At 41.3% G+C, this 22,477-nt stretch overlaps 1 protein-coding gene across 4 annotated transcripts in view; it reads left to right on the top strand.

Moving 5' to 3' along the window:
* slit2 (slit homolog 2 (Drosophila)) overlaps positions 1-22,477 on the top strand; it is a 120,639-nt gene that overhangs the window by 55,160 nt on the left and 43,002 nt on the right. For all 4 annotated transcript variants that reach the window (XM_029258973.1, XM_029258974.1, XM_029258976.1 and 1 more), the window contains exons 5-6: positions 15,736-15,807; positions 21,391-21,462. In XM_029258973.1, the coding sequence (XP_029114806.1) occupies positions 15,736-15,807; positions 21,391-21,462 (144 nt within the window). The remainder of the gene's footprint in view (positions 1-15,735; positions 15,808-21,390; positions 21,463-22,477) is intronic.

The following is a 22,477-nucleotide window of genomic DNA, read 5'->3' as shown; positions in this document are numbered from 1 at the left end:
CTTGGGCAGACCTTGAGTTCTCATTTGAAATGCTCTAGAAATGTAATTTTTCTGATGTAATTCTTTTTACTCAAATGGAATACTGCTTTACAATCGTGCCTCGTAGGTCTTCTTTCCTGCACCAACATTATCATCGCCCTCGTGATATTCGATGAAGCGTACGGTTTTCTTGCGTCGGTGCCTCGTCCAAGTAACATTGATCCAGAAACGGACTCTTCTTCGCCAGCCGTTTGTGGTTTTTCTTTTCACACTGGTTTGGCATTAGAGCTGCAGCTGAGCTCATAGCTGGAAGCCAGCAAGTAGGTTTCCTAGACAGTGGTCAAGTTCTTGACAGGAAGGCAGCTTTTTTTAACTTATGTCTTGACATATCATTAGAATGATATCAACCATCTCCGTCTCTAACGACCCATGCGAAATGCGTGTGTAGAAGTCAACCACTTAAAAACTGCGGTGCACGGGGCTGCTAGAGCTCTTGGAGCAGCATTATGAGTGAAGTGGCAACGCAGCTCAGTTGCATCCGTAAGAAAAAAATTTATGAGTTGACAAATAGCACACCGAAGCTGCCCTATCAGAACAACTTGGAAGTTATTTCAGACTCCCCCCGAAATATATTCCAGTAGAGTCCTTTGTGAAAGTCGTATTTCTGCGCTCAGACACATACGCTTAGCATTAGGCCATAGTGGTGCGCTAAAGGCACACTGAAATTTAGGAGAAAAAAATAGCTTTGGAGACCTATTTTATCTGCATCCTGTATTTTCCTCATGTCCCGGACCCTCTTGTGTTTGTCTGTCAAGGGCCTGCGTGCCCCTAGACGAAGCGCACGGGTCATTATCGAGCTGGAGCCGTGATAGCATTGTTTACCTGCCTGGAGTGAGATTAGAAGCCGCTCCTGATGTGTTGACTGCGTCGGCGCTGCTGATATATGCCGTTTTGAAATGATATGACACACATTTTAGCCCGGCCAAAGATTGAGCTTAAATCAAAATTCGCTTGAATAACAGCTCCTTCCGAAGGTTTTTAACCGCTTTCTTGGCAATTTAATAAAGCAGGAGCTTTAGTTGTAGTTCCTGCTAGACCAGTGAGTGAAAAATGGTCAGGGGGCTGGGGAGGAAAACTGGATACATATAACAAAAAAAAAAATAAAAAGAGCAGCAACTGCTGCTTAGAAGCCATCTAGCCTCGTCATGTTACTAATGAAACTTGATCCTCTGTTACAACATCATTGTTTATTCCTATTTATTCTTGCTAATCATTGTCGTTGCGATTTCCCCGAAAGGTTTTTCACTCAGCCAGTGATGTAAATGAAACAGTTTGAGGCAGTCATCAGGTGTCTAAACATTGCAGATCGCTGGTTCTAAACTGCCGAGAACAGACTAATTGTTTCCAGCTTTAACTACACAATAGCACCTGTCAATTATTGTTTAATATTTCATGGGAAAATGTGATTTAACACAATGTTTGGGGTTATGCACATTTCAAAATTTTCTGTAATTCACCTAGTTTTACCAATTGTTAAAGAAACATCATTTCTGTCTGGTACATGCACATTTGATTAGGAAAAAGAAGGATAAACGTAAAAGCACACACACGCACACACACACACACACACACACACACACACACACACACAGCAAATCAATTTGATGGTTTCATACCAGCTTATTGGTCTGACAAAGGGGGGTGGGTTTCAAAGGAAAACAAGTTTCTTTCACTGTGTGGAATAAATTGATGCATTCAAGACTGAGTTCATTTTGAAGGAAAACATGAAAAGGAAACTCAGCGCCAGTGAAATAATTAGTATTGAGCCTGATCTTGTGTATTGTTTGAACTATACAGTCGGTAGCCGCTATGGTTTTTATTTTAGTGGGCTTTTCTAATTTGGAAAGGACACATTTAGGGCAACAGTAGTCACCAAAGACATGGCAAGCAAGGATACTAAAGAAAAATGGGACATTTAAAATTGTAAATGGAAAAAATGTAGTTATTGTGTTTGAAACCCACAGATGAAAGGCCATATTGCCAGTTTTCTGATATTGTGAGGGAGATATTCTCTTAGTGTCCTCAGACCAAGGTCACTGTGCACATGCTACTTTTGCTGTATTATTCCTTTGCAGAAAAAGCAGGACACCAAACATGTGGTCCTAATCCTGCTTTAGTCCAGGTTTTTATGATTATTAACCATTTAGTTGATGCACTTGTCCAAGGTGACATACATTTTTATTCTAAGCTGCTTAGAATTAATTAAAGATCACAGCTGGGTAGCATTTTTTAAGCGATTCAGTGCACCTTGATCAATGGTGATGTATAATATATACAGTCCAGAGCTTTCTCTTTCCTTATTAAACTGTAAACATGTATGTAGGTGTATGTAGAATGTTCATGTGATGCGCTCATTACATTTTTCTGTGAGATGTACGTCGCTTTTGAGAATAGCGACTGCTACATGTATAAACGTAAATGTAAATGCAAATATTTATGTCAGCACTATCCTTCTTATGTTAGAGAAGGCTGGAAAAAGCACCGATGTTTTTTGTTTAGAGAGGAAACTCTGCACACGGCCCTTGCGCTTCCATTTGTGGCAGCTACTGTAGTGAATGTGTCCACATGGTATTCGGTTTCTTTTCGTCAGGGAAGTGGTAGCACTTCACATTAGAGTGCCATGAAGACTTTTATCCAAGGCATTTAATGAGAAATTATTACTCACAGAGACTTGTTAATGCTTTGGAAGTGAACATTTGGACATGCTGATATTAAAGGAGGGCTGTCTGTGTGGCGACAGGAGCGTCACCTGCGTGTCTGTTCTCTGCAGTACCTGTAGCAGCTGGTCCAGCTCCAAAGAGAATCCCTCTCTTCTGAAGCACTTGACTGCCCCTAGGTGGACAGAGAAGAGAGCATTGTTCCCACCGTGTGTGTGTGTGTGTGTGTGTGTGTGTGTGTGTGTATGTGTGTGTGTGTGCGCCCTTCTACTCCTCTCTCACTCAGCCCCCCCCAACAGCTCCTGCACCCGCCTCCGCTGTGTGCTCCAGCCGTCAACACGTCCAAAAAGCAATCATAGCTCAGCATCAGGAGAGATTCCTGTTTTTCGAGTCTGAGATTTTTACAAATGAAGACGTGCGTATCGATCTGTCAGACGCTGGCATCATCTATGTCCGTCGCTGCCATAAACCATGTCAGCCCTTGCGTATTATGTCAGTTCTTAATGGAGGGCTTTTTTTCTGCTACATAGAGAGTGAAGTCGACCAGAGCCATAGGGGTATCTGTTGAATCCTGCTGTCTGGCCTTGCCGGCCGTGCGGTAGCAAGTAATCTGGTTAAATGGGAGCACTGTTCTTCTCTGATTTGTTTGTAGTAGACAGAGGTAAGAGTCTGCATTTTATTATAATATCATGGAAAAGCCTTTAATGAAATTCTTCAAAAGCTCTCTGTAACCTTGTGTGCGAATTTAATGCGTATGCCATCGTATACCTCGTGCCCATGTTTCATTGGCATTTCTCTTTGAAATGTGATATAGATATGGCAAATTATGCAGTGAAGGGTATACGGAGGGGAACCTGGCCATTGTCTACTAAGACTTTCAGGGAATTAGTATCCATGGAAACCAATTAGGTGGCATTTAAACTACAGAGAGAGGCTATCCGTATGCACGGTAAAAAAGCCCTCAGTCATAAAATGCTGCATGTTTACATTGACATTAAGTGTTTCCCCCCCCCCTCTCCCGGCACATGCGCGGGAGTGCCAAGCACAGATACAAAAGGCAGCAACTTTTGGGGGGGTAAAAAAAGAGATGCTCCCAGGAAGCAGCAGCCATCCAAGACGTGGGCAAATATTTGTTTTTGGCCAATGGGAGCGGCGGTCCCCCCAGCAGCCAGAAAGCCAAAGGAGGGAATGGAAGGGGCAGGGCTCATCTTTTATGGAAGTGAGATCGATTTCACGGTCCTGGGTGTCCACCGCGGCAGTCCAGCCCTTTCTCCGCCGGCTTGGCTCCGTCCCCAGTGTGACCAGAATGGGCAATGTGATTAAAGTTTGCTAGGCTCCGAGCAGCAGGAAGCTGCAGGCGTGGCGCTGCCGGAGGCCCGAGGCCGACCAGCTCATCTCCTGCACCCCCCTTGGCCCCCTGTGAGGCCTTCCGAGAAGTGGAACGGTGAAATGGATCCAAAAGTTGTATTTGCCAAATAAAATAATTAAATAAATAAATAAATAAATAGGCCTGTGTTTTTCATTCATTTTCATGAGTGGTGATGTTGAAGACTGGAAGCAGGTCTGTCAATGAGCTTTGAGCTCTGTCTGGCAGGGGAAACGTGCCCGACTGGAGGGCAGTGGCGCTCTGAGGAGGCTGGCAAATGTTTCAGTTAAGCTGTGCTGAGAGTGAGAAAAAAAAAAAAGAAAAAAAAAAACTGTCCTGGAAGAGTTTGATCATGCTTTTCACACCACCTCCCAACTCCGAATGTCACACCACCCTATCCGGGTGGCTCTCGACTTTTCGAGGGCACCCACTGGAAAACGGTCACCAAGATACCCCGCATTCTCTCCCCCCCATTTTCTTTCTGGGATGCTGGGGGTGGGTGTGGGGGTGTGACTCCTTTTTATCCTAATTGTACAAAGACGTGTAAGCCTGGGTGTCCACTCCTGACCGCTGGCCAGTGAATTAGCTTGGGGGCGCTCCTCTCTCATTGGGCCACTCTGTGCTTCTCTGTGGCAAAGTTGCCATTCACACATTCTTATTACTAATAGGATTAGGGGCGTTACAAAGGGATTTGAACAAGATAATTAGTTTACTTCTTGGCCCTCGGTATATTGGGGAGAAATCTTTCTGAGAAAAAAGATGCACAAAGGGGGTCAGAAAATGTGTGGGAAATGAGGCGATGTCTTTCAGCTGGGGTCTTCATCAACACTGGACTCGTGAAAAGCTCTTAGAACATTAAAAAGCTCTTAGGACGTCGCCACAGTTCTTCTCCGTGGGCAGCTTGACTCCCTCGCTTGGGCCACCGGAGGTGAGGAAATGGGGAGGGTGCGATGAATGGGGGGAGGGGGTGCAGACCGCTCGGGTCGGGTCACTGGTACAGCTGCTGGCATTCACTCGAGAGCTAGGACTTTGTGGCATTCATTTAGCAGAAGTTACCCTTGAAAGAAGCAACGCGGCTGCCAGCTCTTTGGAATATTGTCTTGTCGAACGCCCTCCGGCTTTGAAGATGAGCCGGGTCGCGGCACCGGCGAGGCTGTATGTTTAACTTACATTTTCAGCAGAGAAAGCAACCAACCCCTGGTCCAAAGCATAAGCGGTTCTCCTGGAAACGTCCGGATGAATTGCCCGTTGACGGATGTTTCTAATTAGCACGTCTGCGGCTCTATGACTGGCCCTGTCACCTGCCATCGTGTTGATGGACGGCCTTCAGGATCAATTAGAACACTGACTCCGACATCTGTCACGGGTCTGAATGCGCACACAGCAGATGTCTGTGTGTATGTGGGACAACAGCAGTGCGCTCAGCCGCGCTCTCGGAATTTTTTTTTTTTTTCTGCGTGCAACACTTTAATTACAAACACACCAGGCATTTTCATCTCAAGCAAAAGGACTTATTTCGTGAGAAAGCTTTGAATAAATACTATAATTCAAATCTGTAAAACGGTCTCCATTCACAGGCATCGGTTGTAGTCAGTCTGCTGAGAGCGTGTGAAATATTTTAGCTTGATGTGGTTGATATGACTAATGTCGTACGGAGACATTATGATTTCATTATAGTATGCGGTCCACGCAGTTCGCAGCTTCACAGGTTCATTGTTACAGCTGAAAGATCGCGAGCCAGTATTTGAACGGTGTCTTTCACGGCCCCACAAAGCTGAGATGTTTTTGCCACCCGGGCTCCTCCACGTGGCCTCCGTCCTCACACAGTGCTGTATTGTACTCCTGTGTGCGTGTGTGTGTGTGTGTGTGTGTGTGTGTGTGTGTGTGGCAAGGCAGCAGGAACAGTAATTTTTACAGTCCCTTCGAGGTGGGACTGAGACGGAAACTTGATCAGAGGAAGTTCAAGTGGTGGGGAAGAGTAGCGTCTTCATTCAGTCCAGGGGGGATCTGCACGGGGGGCCCTTAATGAACCTCTTGCCCCAGCATCTCCCCTTAGAACCTCTTCATTTAGGCAAAGGTATGAGAGTGTGAGGAGGTCACGCTACAGGGACCCCTAAAAACAGAAGAGATTTTTTTTTTTTTTTTTTAATCGAATTTAATTTTTTTTTTTAAAGGTTTGCAGAAGAGAAAAACCTGCACATGCAGAAATCATGGTCCTCCCACTGTCCTTTGCCATTGAAAGAGTGTGTTTCATGAAAACAGGAAACATCACGGCGATTACTTCACTTTGTACAGCAGCGGGGAAACACCCGTGTCAGAGCTCATATGCGTGTGTTTGCACGAAACACTTGTACTTGACAACATTTGAGCAATTTACAGAGACCCTTTGCATGTTTAATACCTAACAAAAATAAACGCATAAGAAGAGTGTGTCAAATCTAATCTATTGCATGAGCATTTGTGCCATGTTTCCATTGGCCCAAGTCATTGGCAGGATAAGCTTGAAGTCAACCATTTGCGTTTTATTACCCTTTCTCCTATAAACCTGCAAAGTTGTCCCTTGTGTTGCCTACTTCCTTGTTTCTGGAATAATTTTCATTTTAAGGGCTCAAGACTGACTGAATGGAAATATTTGTATTTGTTGTGTTCAGTTTTTTTTTTTTTTTTTTTTTTTTTTTTTAAATGCAGTGGTCATTAGAATGCAACCGCCACTGTACTTTTTGTGAAAGCTTGTCAGAATAAATCGCTTGTTTTGCGTTTTCTTTTTTAATCAGAATTTCTTGCAAATCATTCAGATCATTAATATAATACTTAAAATGCGTTAAAAGGCATGTAAAATAATAGTTTTTTTCTTTCGGAAAGTGTGATATCTTTTCTCCGGCCGAGCCTTTTCTCTTCTTGTTATTTTGCCACTTTTTACCATTCACGCTAAACAGAGATTCTTAACCAGGGGTCCATGGAGCCCTTAGGCATCGACAGATGGGCTTCAGGGGGTCTGTAAAGTGCAGATTTCTTTGAAAACAACACTAGCTAAATCAAAATTTTAAAAAGTACTATGGCTTTTTGAGACAAAATTCTCTGTGAAGGTAGGAGATTAATTTTGTATGCATCAAACTGAGTACAATATATTATGTTTCTTTGAATTTGTTTAATGGTATTTTTCTAGAAGGGGTTCATAGCTTCCATCATATTCTTCAAGTGGTCTGTGGCCAAGAAAAGGTTAGGACCCTATGTACTAAAGGATCTCTGGGTAGGTGGAAACAACCGGGGCGAGTGAATGTGTGAAAGGAATCCAGAAACACTCAAATGAGCTGTAGGACGTCTGACCCTGAAAGCATGTGCTTCTGGTTAACCCTCACCAATCACACAATGTTTAATTAAATAAGTCCTTGAATAAGGGATTAGACATTAGCGAAAAAGGTTAAGTGTCTATTAGGTTTCGGTTAAAGACATGATTAATTCAGAACATAGAGTTTGCATTTAATGGATCAATTAAGTATGTTTTGCAGTTCAAAGAATGTGACGTTAAGTCATAAATGACTGAATAGGAATAGACTTTTATGAAAAGCAGTGAAACAAATACAGCATGACTTCATGTTGCTCGGTGTTCAATGCTGCTTCCTTAACTGAAGTAGTACATTAAAGGGTTTCTGTTTGTGTGTGTGTCTGTGTGTGTTTTGATTCCACTCTGACTTTATGGAATTTTTGCAAAGCAATAGAAAGGAAAAAAAGTTTATTATTACTTGCATTAATTTAGTTGATGTGTTTTTCTAAAGTGACTTGCAATCTTCGACACTAAGATCTTTACAAATATTTACCCAGGGTAACTTTTACTGCAGTAATTCAGGATAAGTATCTTGATCAACGGTACTACAACAGGTGTTGAAATGCAAAGCTGCGGAGATAACACAATTTTTTTTTTATTTTAATTTATTTTATTTTATTTTATTTTACTATTACAGTATACTTTACATGTTGCTACCTACATGTGCACAATACAATAATCCTCATCCTCGTTAAGGATTGACTTGCCCCTGGCTTATGCCTTAAACTACAGGTGGTCCCCGATTTACAATGAGGTTACGTTCCACGAAGCCCATTGGAAGTTGAAAATATTGTAAGTTGAAAATGCATTTAAGACACCTAATACACACCTGTGCGTGACAGACTGGGAGATGCAGATCGCTGCTGCTGCCTAGCATCGCAAGAGAGTATCGCACCCCATACTGCTTGACCGGGAAAAAAATGTGAAGTAAGGTTTCTGCTGAATGTCTATCACCAGGTCACCATCATAAAGTCGAAAAAATCGTGAGTCGAACCATCGTAATTCGGGGATCACCTGTATTTTACTAACTCTGTGCTTGGGGTATACATTGTTTTTACTTTAAAAGAACTACTGATGCTTGCTGTTTTTGGAGCTTTGTGTCGGAGCCTCCAAAGGCTACCTCGTGGGCTGTCAGTGTACTTAAAATCTTTGCTGTCCCTCATCCATCTTCACTGAACGTTTTGCCTTTATCTGCAGTGTTCATGTAAGGCACTGCTCCCATCATGCATCACTGCTACAGCATGTTAAAGGAGCCGGTTGAATCATGGCTTTTTTTCTTGATTTATCTTAACTTCTATTGACCATATCTCAGATTCTTGTTATTGTTATGGCGGTTTTACTTTGGCTATCAGAGCCACCCATCAGTCATTTATAAATTCACGAAAAAAGGTCAGATTCCCGAATCCAAGTGAATTTCCAAGAGTGGACGCCCTTGATTTTGGGTATGTGTAGGTTTGCGTGTGTGTGTTTGCTTTCTTCATGTTTTTTCTCTTTCAAAGCCATCACTTGATAGCATCTCCTCAGAGCTATGGCGAGATTGAGACCTAGCAGGCTTTCTTATCTCTGGTCCATGTGGGAACCATGTGTCACTCTCCCCAATGAAGATCTATAGCCTTGAGCATGAGCAGAATGGCCCGCGATTAATATACATCGGCTCTGCCTGTGCCACTGCCTTTAAATCAGTTCCAGGATAATTTCTGCTGATGGTAGTTATTTTTCTTGTGGAATAGCACACCATAATACGAGGTACAAATGATAAACCTTGCAGGTTAAAACCGGGATCTCACTCTGATGCTTGGCACAGCAACTGTTTTCAATGATAATGTTGATCAGTAAAAATTAAAAAGACCACATTAGCAATTTTACTCTTTCATTATTGATAATATGTTTTTAGTGTAATGGTAAGAAATAATGTGGAATGTTCCGGACGTTGCCGATGGTTGATGTGTGTGACTTCAGTTATTCAGTAATCGTTTATTGCGTTTCCTGTTTGTAACCTAAGCATAGGAAAAGCTGATGCTTGGTGCTGAATCCTAATCCAGTACAAGCGCAGCGTGACCTTCGGTGAACTTGAAGAAAGCACCAGACCGCATACTTTCATTTCACATTTGCCTAAAGGAATTTATTCCACAATACATACCACTCTAATTTCCCGTTCTGAGCAAGATTTGTACATTTTACCAGAATGGCCCAAAATCAGAAACAGGTAATGTGACTGAAAATCATGAATACAAAAGATGTCTTTCTCATTTCTGTGTTCCACAGAAGTTACTGAAAAGTTATTAATTCTGCATTATTTAAAGCACTGCTATAGTAAGTTGCTTATTTAGATGAATACACCTTATTCAAGTGGTACAGGAAAACAGATAAAATTATAGACTGCCAGGATATGGAAATTTTCCGTAGTTATGATGGTTTTCCACATTTCAGATGGTTGTGTTTAATTATTTTTTTTTAACACACTACTGCTGAGGTAGTTCAATTGCAGTAAGGTACCACTCTTTGCACAGTAAGTTGTATCTGCAGGCAACCGAATAATAAAATAACTGAATAATAAAATGCATCTCCATGCATTAATTTAATTTGTCTTCTTTGGTTGGATGTGGCACTGTCATAACAGCCAAAGGAAGCACCTGCATTACATGCATTGTTTTAGAATGAACCACGACTTTCCTTTCATATAAATCTCAGTGTTTATTATTGCACTTTCGGTGTCAGACTCTGTTAGTGTCAACTGTCTTCCACTGTAATAAATGTCACGTATTATTATAACGTGAGTGTGATATTAGTCTTTTGTTATTTAACATAATGTTATTACACACAAAAAAATGTATTCAAGCAATCAAGCCAAGCCCTCAGTGTAGATATGAAGATTTAACTTAAAATGAAGGCGTTGTTTTGTTGAATTTTTGCAGAACTGAAATTTTGCCTTCAGATTGAACTGAAAAACAAATGCGATAACTCTCCTGGGAGGACATAATTGCACTGGAAAAATATTATGGAATGGAATATGACCAGTTTGATATTATGCGATTCATATGCTACATCTGCAGTGGGTGTGTTTTTACCGTGCACACTCACTGTTGCGGGTACGTGTGTAATTACTGCAGTGTTTTGAACAACTGTCTAAACTCACAAATTACCGAGTCCGCTGGATCAGCGTTTACTGTTCGAGCCTTCAGTTTTCGAGCTGTCGCTGGCATTATGAGGCATGAGCCTTTCATCGGGGGAGGTGCACCGCACAGGGCGCTTCCTTTGGGGCGCCTCGCTGGGCTCCATCAGGTCCTCCTTGGCTGCGGGGCGAAGAGAGCGCAGCGCGCAGCTGTGTCGCTATCTCCCCGCCATCAGAGCTCCCACCCCAAAAGGCCGGAGACGTGTGACAACCTGCAGTCGATGCTGTTCAATAATGAGCCCGATAGCATGGGCTTCTGGCACAACACCGAGGGCAATAAGCCACCTCCCTCCACCTCCTTCCACCTCCCTCCACTTTTCTCTCTCTTTTTTTAAGCTGCCATTCAGTTTCTTGGCTCTGCTTCCTTTATGAACAACTCATTCTCTCCGCTTTTGGATGGCGGTCTCTCCTTTTCAAGTAAAATTAAATGAATTGCATCCATAGTGGCCACTTCCTCATCTTTAAATTTTGTGTACAGAAGAGCGTCTGAAGCATTAATTATGTACTCCAGTGCTTCTTTAACTCCGAGGCTTTTACACTGAAAATGACTGACATTTGCACAGCAGTATTGTAGGCTGGGGGGTGCGGTGGCACAGTCGGTTTGGCCTGTGCCTGCTCTCTGGTGGGTCTGGGGTTTGAGTCCTGCTTGGGGTGCCTTGTGATGGACTGGCATCCCTCCCTGGGTGTGTCCCCCCCTCCCCGAGCCCTGCACCCTGTGTTGCCGGGTTAGGCTCCGGCTCGCTACGACCCCGCTTGGGACAAGCGGTTTCAGACAGTGTGTGTGTATATCGTAGGCTGTTTTTCGAGGTTCTTTGTGTGAAAATTATCTGACATCAGCTGTGACACAGGCAGCTAATTAGATTACAACTGCAGGAAACAAACCTGTGTGAATCGCATTCGTTTGTAATAATGCTGTAAGTTATTAGAATTTTTTGACCTTCTGTAGGTAGCGACTAATTTTTATTAGCATAAACATTTTGGAGTACATTTCTGTGTATTTTTTGGACAGTATATCTAGTATTTTTGGAAGAAATAAAAAAAATAATAAAAAATACAAAAAATTAGAAGTCTGTAACCCAAAATTATGCATTATGCAAGTTTCACATTTTGTGGATTATGTAATGAATAGTGAAATTATAAATGATTCCATGAACAAACAAACACCATATACAAGTTTAAATAAAGCACTTACTGGAATAAAACTGTTCTTTAAAGGAGCGTGTCTATCTGAGTAATAAATAGTAATCCATGTCTGTTAATGTTCTCCAGATGATGCTGAGGAACAGCACGATACTCGAAAATCTGCTTTGATCAGCAAGAGGAATTCAGCTCAAATTACAAATGAAAAGACACTTTTTCACTTTCAAAATGAGTCAAAACACTCTTTGGAATTAAACTATCTGCATTCATTCTGTTTACAAAGCAGATTTGAGCTCACTGAGACCTTTTTTTTTTACATGCGAGGACACTGCTGCAAGATGTTTATCTTCAACAGCAGAAATGAAGATGTTTTGCACATCAACATTTTACTTTTTAAATGATACTTTTCCATGTTAAAAAAATGACATTTTCCTCTCTAGTTCGTATTGCAGCACCATTATGTTAGATCAAATGTGAACAATTCCCACGTGCGTCATGTTGTACTACGTGTCGTTTTACATGTTAAGATTTTTGGTGCTCATGTAAGTTCATGTATTGGTTCTGAATGCAGCACAAGGCAGGATCTGATCAGTTGACTGGAGATGATGAGGTTCTCTGACAAAAGCGGCATCTTCACGTTGTCTGTGTGCTTTTGAGACTGAAAGGTTTTAAAAGTGATCTCTGAGCTCTGGCTGTCCTCACAGTAAGTAGAAACATACAATGTTTGAGTTCCACTTGCTACATGAACAAACTATTGGGGCAGACAGTGGGGTAAAAAACCCGCACCGTTCAGAACCCCTTTATTGTACTATATCCTCTTTTATCCTACCTGCAGACCACAAGTTATACAAAGTCCATTTTTTTCTTGGAGATATATTTGTATGAAGTTGTATGGGTGTTAATATTAGGATATCGATGTATAACCTACTGCATATTTTTCCTAGATATTTTTTGATCAGTCCAATGTTTCAGATTGAAACCTAAACACCACCGTTAAAGTTCCAAACGTTAGAAGAAGAAAAGCCGTTCTTTTTGGCGTCTAAAAATGTAGCCGCATCATTTTTATAATAAGCTAAATGGAAAACAATACTTAATTGCCTCTGTGTAAAATGCCAAATCATCATTGCTGTTGTTCTGATTCATATTATAGGCAAAAATCATCATGATGAAGTAGGAAGTTATTGAATACCAGTTGGCATTATTGCCCACAATTATTATTATCATTGTGATGAATTAGTGTTTCTTGACGTGTAGGGAAGTAATTGATGATTCCCTTTAACTCCAGTTAATATTCCCAAAATTCAATATGCCTGCTTTCTACATGTCTTGATCCATCACATTAATCACATTGGTGCTGCATTATCTTGGTTCCATATCTGAGGAGATTTAAGCCTTGCTTTAGGGTAAGGTGTCTTTTTCATGAAAAAGCGGTGGAGGGTCAAAAGAGTCCCTCCTAAAATTGCGTACCAGTTCAAGGACGACAGTCATTGATTTTTCTTTTTTTCCATTCATTAGAAAAGTAGAGTGAATTAAGATATACTTCACCTCCAACGCAATCCATCATATTGTGTACACTACATTTTTGTACAACGCTGCCAGTAAACTATCTGTCTCCTGATATGAGAGCACCCCGTACAAGACCATGGTACTCCAGGCGGTCTCGCAGGAGGGCTTGCGAGACGTCACCGCCGTGGAAATTGCTTAGGCCAGCTTTTTAAAGCCATTCGTTCACTTTGCATCACCGCTCGGTGCGGAAACATCTCCGAGAGTGGGTGGATTGCATCTCCGTTAAATTACAGGTTTGCAGGGAAGGGGGAAAAAAGAAAATGAGAGGTTGTTATTACCTGACACAGCTCCTTAGAGATAGTGTAAACAGAAATGCGAATGTTACATTTGTTAAAAACCACCTCTGCTGGTAGAGGAATGGAGGAAATTGAAAGTGAATTGCTTACAACTCTGCTGTGTACATTGGCTTTAGTGGTAGGTTCAGAGCGCACCCCCTGTGCAATTTAATTATCCTCTCTTTGCCACACTCTGAACCCCCCATTAAGCTGCTTTTAATAAGTCATGGCTATTATATGTTACCATGAACTGCAGCCTCTCTAAATACAATGTGCTTCATTCACTTTTGATATGAAACTATATATGCAATATTATTCTGTATAACTATATATCCAACCGTGTGAGTGTGTGTGTGTGTGTGTGTGAGACTGTATAATATTTATGTCTGAATATATAGTTTATATAGCAGATATGCAGTCTCTCATGAACCGTTTTTGCACGGGAAAGAAAACCAAAGTCTAGTTTATATGTATGTGTTTTTTGTTTTTCATCTTTTTTTAATGATTTTTTTTTTTTTTTTTCTTTTTTGCGGACAGCTAGTACAATGGGCTTTGTTCGAGAAATTCAACAAGCAGGAATTTGCTGTGAGCATCAGGGCACAACTGATTAGTGTTTACTGGGAGGACGGGTTTGAACGGTTGACCGGTTCCACACAGGGAGAAGGGCGGCTATACCGACGTGCCGAAAAAGTGCTGTGTCTTAAATGCGATATTAATGACAGCTTCCATGGAAATAGCTTCCCAGAAATTTCACAGGAGTCTGTCAGAAGATTCCTCTCAAATGAAATCAAAAAATCCTCTAAAGTCTCTTTCCTGTTTTGGCTTTTTTTTTTTTAAAAAAAGTTGGTTAAAGTGATTCAACTTTACCTGAGACTTTTTTCCATCTCAGTGTACCTCTGAGAGTTTGTTGGTATTCAATATGTTGCCTTTCAGAGTCTGTAGAACTTTGCCATATATTGATTACAGTCCTTTTACATTACAGTATTTCACAGTACAAAACCTAATTACACTGTATAGTATATTCCTACACACACACAATATACTTGGGCAGCAGGTGGAATTGTGGTTGGGGCTATTGCCTCGCAATCTAAGGTTCCTTCTTTGAATCGCCCTCCTACTTTTGTACGCTTGATGATGGTATATGCCCTGAATTACTCCAATAAAAATCTGAAGTTGGTAAAGAATTGTAGCAAGCTTAGAATGAACGCTTAACAAGTTGCTTTCTTCCATTACAAGTTGTGTTGAACAAACAAAAAGATAATGTTTTATCTGGCTTTTTAAATCTTAGATCAATTCTTTTAATATTGAAGGTTAATGAAAGGCCATTACATTATATTCTAGAATCCATTACTTTTATACATATTACTTTTTCCCCAACTTATATTCCTATTTATCATTATTTCTTTTAAATTAATTGACTTTTTTTTTTCCATTTTTGTCTCACCAGCAGTTTTAGTTACTTACAAAAAAAAGTGCAAAGTACTGATATCAGCAGTTAAAAAAGGTACAAATGATAATCCTTTATATCTCATGTTGAAATATGCTATCATTAAGGACACATTTTCATATTTTCAACACTGAAGAAACAAAACTAACATTATTTATAATGTACATATTTAAGGTCTATGTTTGAAGTCAGTTTTTTTCTTACAAATAAAGATAAAACTGTGCTTCTACAGTGCTAATTCTAACAACCTGGTATTTCCATAAGCCGATGCCCTCACCTTAAATCAAGTTGCTATAACAACAAGCAATAGCTCATATTTCATTGTGAAGTTGAAAGATTTATATTCCGCTTCAGCGCAGTCATATTCTATTTTCAAGATTACTTAAAGTACCTAGAAAATTAAATCACAGAAAAGCGCTCCTTTTCCCACATCACACATTTGTCACCAAGCATTTGGGTATGGCTGAGGTGCCGACGCAGTCTGGTTGGGGTCCAGTTGTGGTCCCACTGTGGTCAGATAAGAACAGCAGGGTTTTTTTCTTCTCTTTTTCCCATTTTTTGTCCTTCAAGCTAAAAGGAATACAGGCCCAGCACACACGTGCAGTTATTGGAAATATGATGTATTGGCTTTGCAAATGACTTTTTGTTGCAAGAGATGTTTTGTGTTGAGCCAGCTGGGTTTTTATGTGAAGAATGGTCATGCTAATGTTTTTTTTTTTTTTTTCAACCTTTCCTTCTCTTTTTGCAGAGATCTTAGTGAGAACCAGATTCAAGGCATTCCAAGAAAAGCATTCAGGGGCGCAGTTGACATCAAAAATCTGTAAGTATTGATGAATTTACTTCCATTTTCTTGTTGCATTCAGGGATTTTAGCTTCTCTTATGTTCCAAAGAGATTTTGTATTTGTCTCCATGAGTGGCCAAAGAAATCATATAACCTTCATGTAAGAAGACTAGACCAAGTAACCTTGAAGAGATTCATCACACGGAAATGTACAAAAGCAGTAGTACTGCTGGTTCAGGGCTACATGACTGGTCAGTCTGTGTAGATGTGGTCTGATGATGGTTTACAGTCAAGTAATTATTATGGTCTGCCAGGTACTCCCATGGTACTTTCTTTGGTTGCCTCTTATTAAAATGTTATAAATTAAGGAAAATATGGTCTGTCATCTGTGATACAGATATTTCAAGTGAACAGCAGGTGAGGTGAAATTTTACAGTATAGTGCTTAGAGTCGTTGTCTTAAAATTGATGGGGCCGAGTTTGAATCCAGCCTCCTGTTGCAGTACCCTTCGTCAAGGTACTTACCAGCACAGTAAAAACTACCCTTCTGAATAAATGGGTAATTCATAGTAAGTCACTGATTGTGCACAAACCTTAGATTCTAAGATGTCTTGAATAAAGACAGCTGCTAAATGACGAAATAATACTCCCCGGAAAAAGAAGAAAAAGAAAGCTGATGATGTGCTGTAATCAGATGGATTGTTTGTTCTGCTTGAACACTGTAAGCTCCATCCCGCAGCTGTCTGTCAGCTGGCACAGGGTGTCGGTGGGGAAAACGGCTGCGCTGAAGCAGCAGAGCTTCAGCAGCAGATTCCTCAGGTTGTTTTATTGGAACACAGCGATGCGTCATATTGCGGCCGAATTCAGGAGACAACCAATTTCCTGCCTAAGATACATGGAGCGCTGGGCCTCAGGTTTTCAATATATCTCAGTGTGTAGCTGTGATTGGAAAAGGGATTAAAGAGGAAAAAATGTATTTTGCTTACAAAAGTTACTCTTGTCTGTGGTGATTTTCTAGCCGTTTCGTTTCTCGATGCTCAGTGGGCCTGGCTTGGGAGACCAGCTTTGCTTTTGCACTGATGATCTATGTAAGCGATCTATTTATGATTTTTGTAAGTATAGGACAAGAAAGGATTGTGGAAATTTTTGACTAAGTGTGACTGAAGTGCTACAGGTTGTCTTTGAGCGCATGACATGTGCTACTTACGTCAGCCCGGATTTACGATGGCTGTCCCATCTGCCGTACGGTACCATCGGCTAGCCTTGCTAGCACAAGGCACCATATTTCTTATTGTTTGGGTCTCTGTCTTCTTGTTTGGGTTTCTAGCACTGATTGCTTTTTAAATACAAAACTTTTTATTTCTGACTCTAAGTTAATTTTTATTTATATTTACATTTATTTATTTAGCAGATGCTTTTCGCCAGAGTGACTTCCAATGAACTCTATGTAGTGTTATGAGCCCACACACCTTATTCACTGTGGTGACTTACACTGCTAGATACACTGCTTGCACTGGGTCACTCATCCACACATCAGTGGAACACACCCTTTTCGTCACTCACACACTATGGGGGAACCTGAATAGGATGTCATTGGACTGTAGGAGGAAACCAGAGCACCCAGAAGAAATCCACACAGACATGGGGAGAACATGCAAACTCCACACAGACTAAGCAGGGATCGAACCCACGTCCTCTCGCACCATCCAGACTCTGTGAGAAAGCATTTAAAACAGTTAGCACTGAAAAAGTTAGTATTCTGCTGGTGCTGTAAAGAAAAAGCTGAAGACATAAGATTTAGAAATGAAAATGCAAATACCGTGAAAATTTGGTGAAAAATTAAGCAAAACACTATTACAGAACATTGGATTCATGCATGTTAATTGTCTATATATCCTTATGGTTCATTCTTATACAGTAATAGGGGACTTTTGACTTACGACAAAGTCGACTAATGAGGGATTGTAAGCTGAGGACCACCTGTACCACTTTTTTCATTTAAACAAGCGTTTGCTTAATATTCTTTTAAGCTGTGCCTAAAGTTCCATACTTGGGGTAATAAAATGTGTGGTTTCAGCAGGGTGTCTAAAGCGGGCAGACATATCTTCTGCTCAATTTGCGTTCATGAACCTTTTTTCTGTGGTGTGGAACAAGGTCTTCGGTGTCTCATGCTGCTTTAGAAAGACAGAATGATCAACCATGGCAAGTTTTGCAGTGAAGGGAGTCATGCACACTTGGGATATTTGAGGTTCCGTGGGAAATAGACATTGAGTAAGTACAATATGGAGCAGGCAGTGACATTAAGCAGCTATGCCGCATACTTCAAATTTACAGTTTTCGTGGTCTGACTTTGCTGTTTGCGGTGTACTTTCGGACACTAGGATAATCCAGCAACAGAAGCAGTTCAGTGTCTTCTGGAGCTCTGTATATAAGGAATATAAACATGGGAGGCATTCTACACTTGTGGTGTATAGTGCCTTACTCACCTTTATTGTGCTTAAATTCAGGTTTAATGCTTAGAAATTATATTAAGCGTACATGTAAATAGTGAAGGTTTCACGACTTTTGAGTGTTCTCCATCATCATGAAATCAAAATTTCAAATCCATCCATCCATCGTCAACAACCGCTTATTCCCAGCAAGGTCGCGGCAAGCCGGAGCCTAACCTGGCAACACAGGGTGCACGGTTGAAGGGGGGAGGAGACACACCCAGGACGGGACACCAGTCCGTTACAAGGCATCCCAAGCAGGGCTCGAACCCCAGACCCACCACACAGTGGACACTGGCTGAACCTGCCGCACCACCCTTAAAATTTCAAATCTTTTCATTCAAACGTATTATCGATGTACATATAGGGCTGTCTCTCCTTTGGACAGTTTTTTTCTTATGAGTTGTTCTCATGCATTTTTCTTTACAGTTGGTGTTAAAGAGTCCCGAAGTGTTAAAAAGAGTGCCTAAAAATATGTAGTTTGATTCTCGTTATAGAATGATCCATGAAAATTTTAATTTGAATGTCATTTTATAGCACAACATGTTGTGCTATAGAAGCTGTATACAGAAAGAATAGCATGTACAAATGCACAAACACACACACACACACACACACACACACACACACACACACACACACACAGAGCTGTATATCAAAGTAGCCCTGACATTTTAGCAGGTATACTGTAATATACAGTATTAGCGCAGGTTTTAAGCCCAGAGTTATCACCGTCATACCCTAATGTGCTTCTTAAAACTGAATTTCGGCTGTGATTTGCATCAGATCAGCTTTCCCGCTCCTTGGGGGAGGGACGCCCCGAGAGCGGATTATAAATGAGACCGTACAGTGCTCCGCAGCCGGCCTATCCGTGCAGCACCGTCGCCGCGACACGGGGGCTTATCGCGAGGAGAGGCGGTGACTGACATGAAAAGGAAGACGTGAGCCTTGTAATCCTCTTAAACGTTTTCAGCACACAAAACACCTGATGTTAGAGCGGCGGCTCACGGCCCGCGCGTTGTGCCGGGGCAGCGTGCGAGAGGGAGCCGTCTGCACTCTGCACATTGGACGTGCGGGAAGGAGTCCCTATTTAATGTCACACAGGCATGTCCCAGAGTCCCTGAAAGTGCCGGATCCCTTAAGTACAGCTAGCTGATGATTTAAGACATGGGAGACGGCAGTGATTTATACATTGACAGCAGAGGGTAATGAGATATGGACAAAAACGTCTATTAGTGCTTCTCTAAATTAAGCCGCAGACTGCATTAAGCAAATTAGGTGGTATTAAAAGATTTTTTTTTTCCTTTTCCAATTTGACATTAAACAATTTCTCTTTTGTGTTGCGTCAGGGGAATGGTTTGTCCTATTGTTGTACTTTTAGGGCCCTGATAAATTGATTGGGTGGTTAAGCAAAGCCTAGAGTGGATGTGTTTTATGACAGGAAAATAAAGAGGCAATTATCTAAATTATTCCAGAAGTTAATCTTTTGAATTGCACTTTTAAGTGTTGGACATTAGGCACGTTCTGCTGACTTGTGCTGCAGTAGCAGATAAATTTTTGACTTCCATCTGAACAACTAAGGTACATTAAATCTAAAAGATGCCATTTTCACGACGGGTGTGGATGTTTGAGAGCGTGATGTGTTGTATTCCTTGGGCCGCTACGATGGAAATTAAATAAAAGAGTTATAAAAGCATTTGTAGATTACTACTGAACACAGTCTATTCAGCCTATGCTTAAAAAAGGTATTTGTTGATGGATTTTTTTTTTTTTTTCTCACCGTATATCACACTTTTCAAAAAGTTTACGTTGTGAATGCATTTCCCCTTTGGTGTAATATTATGCTCATGGCATAACTCCAGCATGTGATATCATTGCACCTGGCCAGTGTTCATATATTGTATTTTGTAATTTAAAGTTTATAGCACATAGCCTGATGTAATGCCTTGCCACATGTCCTGGCTGCAGATTATTAGTAGCTGTTACAGTCTTTCACATATTTGAATATGTTGTGCTCTGGATTTATGATTGCAAAAAAAAAAAAAAAATTCTGGTATTTATCATACATCTGTAATATGGTACATGGACTATTAAACTGGTCGAACTGCTGTTACTTATTAATTTCAACTTTATTCTGATGGAAAAACTGATTCTTGGCCTGGAATTACATGAATCTTAATGCCAAAAAAATGTATGACTGATTAATGAATGAAATAGCAACAGAATCAATTTTTGTAGCAGCAGTATATAAATTTGAGCTCTTTGCTATTGTTCAGATTGCATACCGTGGATGCATTTATGTGTTTTTACAGTTTTATAAATTTAGGAAAAGCTTGCAAGCAGCACTTTAAGGGAGAAAAAAACAGTCTTAAAGAGCACATAATTCCTTCAGCAATCACATATTCATATTGAGTTCATCAGAAGTCAGGTACTGGTGGCCTTGATAAAGGTGTCTTGTTGTGTTATTGAAATACAGTGTTGAAAAAATCACCCATAGACATTGTTGTATTAATTTTGCAGACAATCCATGAGATAATTACAAGTAATGTCCGTGAAGACTTTCAGGAGTCAAAGAGAAATCGGAGGGGCTGCTTTGGCCGTGCCGAGGATGGGAGAATTAGCATGCAGCTCCTTTCCTCTGATAAATGGATTCTGCCAGGTCACCGAGGGGATGCGTGTGACATTAAGTGATTTACAGTCCTTTACCTTAATGAAATTGTTTCAGCGCGATGACGCCGAGAGCTTTAAATGGATCGCTTTCCTTGATGTAATGAAATTGCGCTCCTTTGGCATTTAATATAAGGTGCAAGTTATTATGTAGTGGAGCTCCTTTCCGTGCGAGGATGGAACCCGCGCGGCTGCCGGCTGTGTCGGGGCGGGGTTGGGAGGGAGGTGGAGGGATGGGGGTGGCAGGGGGGGGGGACAGAGATCTCATTGGAGGCATTAAGGGCCGCGATGCTGTGTGACAGCGAGGGAAGGAGCCGGCAACACCACAGGCGTAAATCTGCGAGCTGCATCCAGCCCCGCGTGGTCCCCACGGTGACGGGAAGCCTCCAGGAAGCATCGCCGCGGATACAGCCGCCCGATCTTATCCCTTTGCTCTTCCCTCCTTCCCCCTTCGTGTGTTTAACAGGCAGCTGGATTACAACCAGATCAGCTGCATCGAGGATGGAGCATTTCGGGCTCTGCGCGACCTGGAAGTGCTGTGAGTACCGCCGCCGCTCCGCCGCATTCGGACCACATGGAGGGTTTAGTTCATCAGGGACATGTGGGGGGGGGGGGGGGGGGACGACAAATACTCACGACCGCTTTGTATGTCTACATCACCCTGAGTGTTTGTCCACTTGAATGCGTATTTGTTTCGCTGCAACTGGACGGATGCACTCTGCCTGTATTTCTCCAGTTGTGCTCTTCTCTCTCCCGGCCTCTGTTTCTCTCTCTGTCCGTTGCGCCTTTAGTTTTATAAGGGAATTTTTTATTTAATTATAGAAAAAGTATTTAGAAGCATGGAGTGTCATTCATCTTTTGGACTACTGAACAGAAAAAAAAAGCAGAATTTAGGCAGATGCAGTATGTCCTTCATAAATTCATGATTGTGTTCAGGAAAAACAAGCATTTTCAGTTGACTGGATTTGTTATGTGTTGTTTTTTCCTCTTGATCAAACTACTGACTTGTGAAATCTTCCTGCTACAGTCCAGCTCTGTTTGCTCCGTTCATTCAGATGCACCCGGATTCATCTGTTCCTCATGACAGCCTGTCACACGCAATACGTTGCTCTAATGTGACATGAAATCAGAAATGAATGTGCAGCGCAAAGTTGAAGGGCATAATAAGATTATCATAAAACAGTGTGGAAATGAGCGTTTTGTTCCTTTTAAGTGGATTACATATCTGTGTCCCTCCTAGCATTGCATCTTTATGCCAGGCACACAGGAAAAGCGTGTGTCAAATTTGCTGCTGAGAGATTAAGTGGTAATTTCTCAGAACCTTACATATGGGATGAAGTCGTTCCTTTCTATTAATATTGCATTTGCAGTAAATCCATTTTTAAAGATAGGATTTTTTTTTTTCTCCCAAATCGAGGGAGGGAGGTTTGGAGGCTCAGTAAACTTAGCGGCACATCGGAATGGCTCTTTTATTTGGGGAAAGCTGCAAAAGACTGCTTTATGGCAGAGCACTAATTACCCTGTAGGGCTTTATCAGAACATAAAGAGTGTCT

This window comes from Scleropages formosus, chromosome 16, assembly GCF_900964775.1.
Source record: "Scleropages formosus chromosome 16, fSclFor1.1, whole genome shotgun sequence".
Lineage (NCBI taxonomy): Eukaryota > Metazoa > Chordata > Actinopteri > Osteoglossiformes > Osteoglossidae > Scleropages > Scleropages formosus.
The sequence above is the reverse complement of the archived record's forward strand: the minus strand, read 5'-3'. Positions and strand labels throughout refer to the sequence as shown.